The sequence below is a fragment of the Podarcis gaigeae genome, assembly GCF_964106915.1.
Source record: "Podarcis gaigeae genome assembly, chromosome: 8".
NCBI classification, from domain to species: domain Eukaryota; kingdom Metazoa; phylum Chordata; class Lepidosauria; order Squamata; family Lacertidae; genus Podarcis; species Podarcis gaigeae.
The window spans coordinates 34,873,005-34,880,632 of NC_139684.1; the positions used below are offsets into that span (position 1 = coordinate 34,873,005).

The 7,628-nt window shown below is 40.6% G+C and overlaps 1 protein-coding gene across 1 annotated transcript in view; it reads left to right on the forward strand.

Moving 5' to 3' along the window:
* TOX3 (TOX high mobility group box family member 3) overlaps positions 1 to 7,361 on the forward strand; it is a 97,314-nt gene extending 89,953 nt beyond the window's left edge. The window contains exons 5-7 of the mRNA XM_083750511.1: positions 1,555 to 1,782; positions 3,386 to 3,466; positions 5,405 to 7,361. Coding sequence (XP_083606637.1) covers positions 1,555 to 1,782; positions 3,386 to 3,466; positions 5,405 to 6,157 — 1,062 coding nt within the window. The 3' untranslated portion in view covers positions 6,158 to 7,361. The remainder of the gene's footprint in view (positions 1 to 1,554; positions 1,783 to 3,385; positions 3,467 to 5,404) is intronic.
* Positions 7,362 to 7,628: the final 267 nt, after the last annotated feature.

A 7,628-nucleotide genomic window follows, 5' to 3' on the forward strand; every position in this document is an offset into this window, starting at 1 on the left:
GGTGAGCTTGGGCCAGCCACTGCCTCTCAGCCTCACCAGCCTCACAGGGTTCTTGTGCGGATTAAATGAGGAGGGGAGAAAACCATGTATATAGCACCTGGAGCCCCTTGAAGAAAAAAGCGAGAAATAAATGAAAGAAAAAGTTGCTGGTATAGGGTTCTTTATAGCAACTTCCACATTTTCTAGATGCAGCAATTCTGACTGACATACCTGCTTGTAAATTAATTTTCATTTTACAAAACCAAAAACCTAAGCATTCTTCAATAAAAAAATCAATAAAAAATACCTTCACCTCTTTGGGAAAGCCTTGAGTGTGCTCTCAAATTCCTTTTCATATCAGATTAAATAGGTTTGCAAAGGATAGACAGCTAACTGAAAAATATCTCTGAACAATGACAGCCTATTTTGGGATATAAACAAAGAGCAGATGCCCGATGGCTGGAATATCTATGTCTAACATAGCACAGTTTTGCATTTATTTGTTTTGTTACTTTGCAGTTATTAGCCTTGAGCCTGAGGGATAGAGAGCAGGTTATAGCAAGCTAAATAAAGAGATTGGTTGTGCAGGTTATGTATGCAGAATTTTTGATGAAGACCATGGGAGTTGAGCATGTGGAAGGCCTGAAATTAATCGCATGGATCCATCAAATGCCATTTCCACCAGAACTCTGCCTACAGGCTATGCAGGGCAGCTGCAGAGGGACTCATTGGAGCTCAGTCGTGATTGAATAATGACTCTATTAATTGTTCTGTGACCCGGAAAAAGGAACAAAAGCCATAGTAAGCAGCCTTAACAAAAAGGCTGAAAGAAGAATGACGAGTGGTTTCCTCCTCCTTTCATACTGAGTATCTTATTTCTGTAACTCATCTGATAGGCCGTTGGCTTCCATATGGAACTATGCAAACCTCTAACGCTGGCTACTTTTGCTTGTGGGACAACACAGAGTGAAGGAGCTAGTGGAGGAAATAGGCTCATTTGGCAGGGCCAGTACGTGGGCTATGAACAAATGTGAAGCTCATTTGATAGGCTTCAACAAACAAACAAACACCTCTGTTAAAAATGGAAATCAGTGACCTATGCTTCTTTTCTGAGAGCATTCTAAGTGGCTGGAGGGCTACTAGCTTGGTATATGGTTTAAGTGGGAGCTGGTGTTGCACTGTGTCACGTTTGTCAGAAACAAGCTTTAGATAATGGCCTCAAATACTTTGTATAATGCTGCCCATAGACAGGACTGTTTCTCCATTTCCAGTTGTGCATGAGCTCTTTTGTGCACCTGATATGGTGAATGTGATGCCTCTGATGGATACTTTAAAAAATAAACTAGAAAAGTAAGTTTCTCGCCCTCATTATCAGAAATATATTCTATGTCTTATGATTTTGAATTGTTTTTTAATGCCTACTACAAAGGTCTTCTTTTTATTTCCCCTATATTGTGGTGTTTTGGCATACGTCTTTGCAAGTAGAGCATAAATAGCCTTGTGTATGCATAGCTGATTTTTAGAATTAATATCTCGTGCTGGACACTGATTTTGGTTGTGTTGCTCTTTATCAAGGCTGCAGGAGAAAAGAGAGCTGCCCCAGATTCTGGCAAGAAGCCCAAGACTCCAAAGAAGAAGAAAAAGAAAGACCCCAATGAGCCACAGAAGCCAGTGTCAGCATATGCCCTGTTCTTCAGGGATACACAAGCAGCAATTAAAGGGCAGAACCCCAATGCTACCTTTGGAGAGGTTTCAAAGATTGTAGCGTCTATGTGGGATAGCCTAGGAGAAGAGCAAAAGCAGGTAACCAAGGGACCCCTTTGGAGTTTTGGGGGAGAAAGGGGTGATGCACTGAAAGATGCCAAAGTCCTAATTAAACACTAGTGGGCTGATCCTTTTGACTTCATTAATTAGAAATGCAGCAGCACGAGTCGGCGCACAGTTATGCTTCCTATCAACCCAGCTAAGGATCTGGCTTCATATCAGCCCCTTGTCATTCTCTGATTGCAGTGGTAGTAGTAAGGTTGCAATATTTTAATTGACTTGATTGATCAATTAATCAATGAAAAACACTTTTGACCGGCTAAACAGTTCCTGATTTATTGGACGGTGGAGCACTGCACTGCAAAATATTGCTTTGAATGTAAGTACTTACTAAAAATGCAAGGACCGTCTTAAGAGGCATTCACTGTTCCCTAAAGCATGAAAGAGCGTTTAGTAATGGGTTTACCCCTTTAATGACAAAGCTCAGAGGCAGAGCACTAACCTTGCATATGGATGGTCCCGGGTTAAATCCTGGCTGTCTCCAGTTAGGACTTCTGTCTAAAACCCTGGAGACCTGCTGCAAGTCAGTGAAGACAGTACTGAACTTAGATGGACCAATGGTCTGGTTTAAGGCAACTTCATACGTCCATGTTCTTAAAATCTCAGTGAGGGCTGAATGGAACTCAAGAGAGAACATTTCACAAGCAAGTTCAGAACATCATTTCACAAGCAAGTTCAGAACATGGCATGTTTAGCCTGGAGAAGAGGAGGTTAAGGGGTGACATGATAGCCATGTTCAAATATATAAAAGGATGTCACATAGAGGAGGGAGAAAGGTTGTTTTCTGCTGCTCCAGAGAAGCGGACACGGAGCAATGGATCCAAACTACAAGAAAGAAGATTCCACCTAAACATTAGGAAGAACTTCCTGACAGTAAGAGCTGTTCGACAGTGGAATTTGCTGCCAAGGAGTGTGGTGGAGTCTCCTTCTTTGGAGGTCTTTAAGCAGAGGCTTGACAACCATATGTCAGGAGTGCTCTGATGGTGTTTCCTGCTTGGCAGGGGGTTGGACTCGATGGCCCTTGTGGTCTCTTCCAACTCTATGATTCTATGATTCTATGATCAATGAAAATGAGGTGAACTTGCTTGTGAAATGTTCTCCCTTGAGAGGCTACTGCTTTTATATAGCAAGTAAATTTTGTAATTGTGATGACATCACTGGGAGAAAACAAAATCCATCACAGTCATTTCTAATTGGCTATGAAACTGCTTCCAGGAAGTGATATAATAAATGGAGTCAAAGAAGTAACCGATGGGTGATGTGAATGCAAACAGAAATGGAAGAGGTAACCTTTGGAGGGAGGAGGATGAATTCAGGAGATTTTTTTAAAATCATCTCAGCTCCAACTCCTTCCCATTTTAATGCTGAAAATGTACACAGTAGCAGTTTTGGCTCGTTGTTTTAAAGGAGAGGAGGGATGAGAGTCACACACTTTTGTGAACCTTTTTGTTGCAGAGTTGGCATTGTCCCTTTTGACTTTCTTCGTTTTACAAGACCATAACATCCCTCTTCGGGCAAGAGCTACTTTATGGTGTGAAATTTAAACACTGAAGGTGGTGTTAATTGCAATGTCTTTTAACAGGTATATAAAAGGAAAACAGAAGCTGCCAAGAAAGAATACCTTAAGGCACTTGCTGCCTACAGAGCAAGTTTGGTTTCCAAGGTGAGCTCGAATCTGACTTCAGTTACGTATCCAGTAGTGCAATGCCTTCAGTGTGGATTCTTTTCACCTTATAAATAAATAAGCAGAGAGTTTGTTTTTTTAACCAGCCTTATCTTTGGGGAAGGACAGTAATCTAGAGGCTCCTGCTTTGCATGCAGACGGACTGAGACTAAGTCTCTGGTATATCCATCTTTTATTCCTGTGTTGTAGAGGTTTGGATTAGATGACTCTTTAGGCCCTTCCAACTCTACAATTGCATTATTCCACTTACAAAAATCAGGTTGCTTTGCTCTCTGTGCAACCAGGACATCTTGCAGATTCATTCATTCATAATTTTATTTGTATGCCACTTTTCCACAAAAGAATCGTGTCCAAAGTGACTTACATCAAAGAAGACAGGAATAGGTCTCAAAATCAATCATTGCAAATCACAGCTTCATAACAGAACAACAACAACATAATAACAAATATAACAACATACCAGAAAACAGCAAAATTTCAGTACTATAAATATAACTGGGCACTATCCATTTGGAAAAAGAGGAGAAATGGTCTTTGAGTAAAGCACTGCAGAACCATAGAGCATGTTACAAGGCGGTGTAATATCAAGTTACTGTATATGCTGCATTATTTATTGAATAAAGCTCTCGTGAAAGCTCTTATAATAAACAGCAGTATGAGACTGTTGGCAATTTATTCTTTTGCAGAAGCGATTTGGTATCTGCAGAAATCAGAACCCAATGCAGAGCGAGTCTGTGAGGTGTAGTAGGTTGTCTTGGGCTTCGCTTGTGGGTTTCATATCCTTGATCAGCTAAGCTATCTTCAGATATTTGAGGGCTCCTCCACTCTACCAATTAATACTTGCAAGGAAATTGAATCTTGGCAACAGTCTCCTACTTGATGCCTTAAAAATATCTAGTCCTCCCCCTCCAAATTTCCTGAAAAGGCTCTAGCCTTTTCTCCTCCTTCCCTCATAAAAATGGAACCTGGAAGGGTTTCAGAATAGAGATTCAGAGATTCAGAATAGAAAAAATAATAATGTTCTTCTTCACACAGTCCATAATTAAATTATGCAGTTCCCTAATATGTAGTGATGACCACCAGCTTGGAGGGCTTTAAAAGGTGGATTATACAATTTTTTGGGTGATAAGGCTATATATGCCTACTAGTCATGATGGCTATGTAATACCTCCAGCATCAGCATGTGCCTCCAAATGCTATTTTCTGAAAAAACATGAGGGGGGAACAGTGCTATCACACTCATGTCCTGCTTCCTGTTGGCTACTGGTTGGCCATTGTAAGAACAGAACCCAGCACTAGATGTACCTTTGGCCTAATGCTCTTCTGATGTTCCTAAAATGGGGAGTTGCCTGACCAGCTATTGATATGACTTAAAGGATTTTGCCTTATGAGTATAAGGTGGTTTGGTGAGTTGCCTTGATGGAAAAATGAACAAATAATCTGTGACTGGCTAAAGGAACGAAATGCTTTTTTAAAAAATTTTTTACAAACTGGAACTGTTTAGGAAAGCAAAGCTCAAGTAAAAAGATACCTTCCCACAGTATAGAAAACTTTTTGGCTGCAATGAACACAATGGACTTCAATCGTGTTACTTTCATGATGGGTTTTACTGATGGATTAATGTTTTTGTTATTGTTTTTTGTTTGCCTTTTGTTTTAGTTTAGCCACCCCTTGTGTCCTCCCTGAGATGGGAAGGGGATTGTTCTTTGTTATTAAAATTGTGTTAAAGTGTTTTTTTTTTTAATTATTAATAAAGAGAAAGGAAGAAAAAGGGGAAGATGCCAAGGATGCTATTACAAGCTCCTCGGGTGCGAGAGAAATGCAAATGTGACAAATATAAATATAAACGTATAAATATAAAAACATAAGAGGCGGCCCCTGTATTAACTGTCATGAACTTCTCTTTCTTAAATGCAGGCTGCTGCTGAGTCAGCTGAAGCCCAAACAATCCGTTCTGTTCAGCAAACGCTGGCGTCTACAAACCTGTCCTCGTCCCTCCTTCTGAACACCCCTCTCTCCCAGCACGCGGCCGTGGCCACTTCTCCACAGACTCTCCAGCAGTCGCTCCCCAGGGCAATTGCCCCCAAGCCTCTAGCAATGCGGCTGCCCATGAATCAGATAGTTGCCTCGGTCACCATTGCGCCCAACATGCCCACAAACATTTCCACCTCGCTGATAAGCTCCATGGGAAGCAGCATGGTGGGCACGTCGGCATCGGCGCCCTCCCAGGTCAGCCCTTCCTTGCAGAGCCAGCAGCACCAGCTGCAGCAGTTGCAGCAGATGCAACAGCAGCAGATGCAGCAGCAGCAGCTCCACCAGCAGCACATGCATCAGCAGATCCAGCAGCAGATGCAGCAGCAGCATTTCCAGCACCACATGCAGCAGCACCTGCAGCAGCAGCAGCACCTGCAGCAGCAGCTGAGCCAGCAGCAAATTCAGCATCAGTTGCAGCACCAGCTCCAGCAGATGCAGCAACAGCAGATGCAGCACCTGCAGCAGCAGCAGCAGCACCAGTCGCAGCCTTCACCTCAGCAACATTCCCCAGTGGCCTCACAGATCACCTCCCCGATCCCCAGCATCGGGAGCCCCCCGCCAGCCCCCCAACAACACCAGTCCCAAATACAAACCCAGACACAGACTCAGCTATTATCGCAGGCCAGTATTTTTTGAAGACACATGTTGCAAAGCTGCTTTGCATTGTGAGTTAAGCAAAGGGGGACTGTTTACGGCTGGAAACTGTACATTGCTGATGGTAGTTATGCAGGGATGCATAACAGATGAGTGAGCCTCTAAGCTGTCTATTAGATAGGCAATAAAGAACTACAATGTAGCTGTGTATATTCATTTAGCTGACTATAAATATTTGTTTCCCCCCTCTCTCTTTCCGATCTTTTTAAAGAAAATGCTGTGCTCTCTTGTTTTCTTTATTTATTTTGAGCTTTACCCATAATATGTGAACTACATAGTCTTGGATATGCCTGGGCAGTGAAGCGAAAAAGTTTTGGCCTTTTTCACAGTTCCAGATTAAAACTGATTAGTGAATGCACTTCAAACCAGTTTGGGATTTTGTTTTTTTGTTTTTTTGTTCATGAAGTCCTAAAAAGCACAGTTGTAACTACCTGTAAAATGTTGATTGGATTCCATGCAATCACACTCGTATGACATGAGTAGTTGACGGTGTTTTTCTCTGTCATATATATATAAATATAAATATATATATAAAGATTAATGTAAAAATCATAGACTTTTGCCAAAGCTCCTTTTTCTCTTTTTAATATGTCTCCAGAAGGGCGTGGGGGGAAAACCTGCAAGTGAAAGTTCTTAAATATCAGAGCCCATATTTACCATCAAAGCTATAATTTCTCCAAACACTTACAGTGCTTTGTTACAAAATATATTCTTACCCTGTTCTGTTCATTCCAAGTTGTTGTTGTTTTTTTTAAAAAAGATGTGAATATTCTATCCTGTGTTTGGGTGACAACTTTCAGATTTAATACACTGTATTTTTTAAAAAAGGAAATGCACTTAAATGCACTGTTATTACAAAAAAAAAATAGGTAAGAAGGAAAAATGTGAGTTTTTAAAAAATATATGCTGTAATACCAGTAGACTATTTAAAAGAATTGCTACATCTGAATAATCAGTGTAAATATTTCCTTTAAAAAATTGTAAGTTTTTCATATCATGTGTTGTAAAGTTTTCATAAATGAGGCTTTAATGTAAACACTGGTAACATGAATGATTTAACTGCAATATTGCTTACTGTGTTTTTATGCTGTTTTTATACTTTTTTATGAGTTATAATAGCAGCAATTGAGTTGTTTGTATTTTGCTTATCTAAAACAAATGCTTTTATCTTGCTATAGAATAAACACATTTCAGTAAAAAAGAAGAAAAAATCCAACCACATACCCCCAGTGTTTTGCAAAACTGCAATCAGCTAATCCTTAACCCTTTGAACAAAATAGCAGCTTGCCTGTGCTACACCTCCTCCTCATACCATAACATTAAGCAGGGCTGTAGATGCCCACCTCTAATATGGTTTGTTGCCTGATTCAACCTAGTATGACCTGATCTAGCTCTAAGTTTAATTGGTATTTTAAATCCTAATGTTTGTGGTGGCAAAGGGGTTAAACGTAGT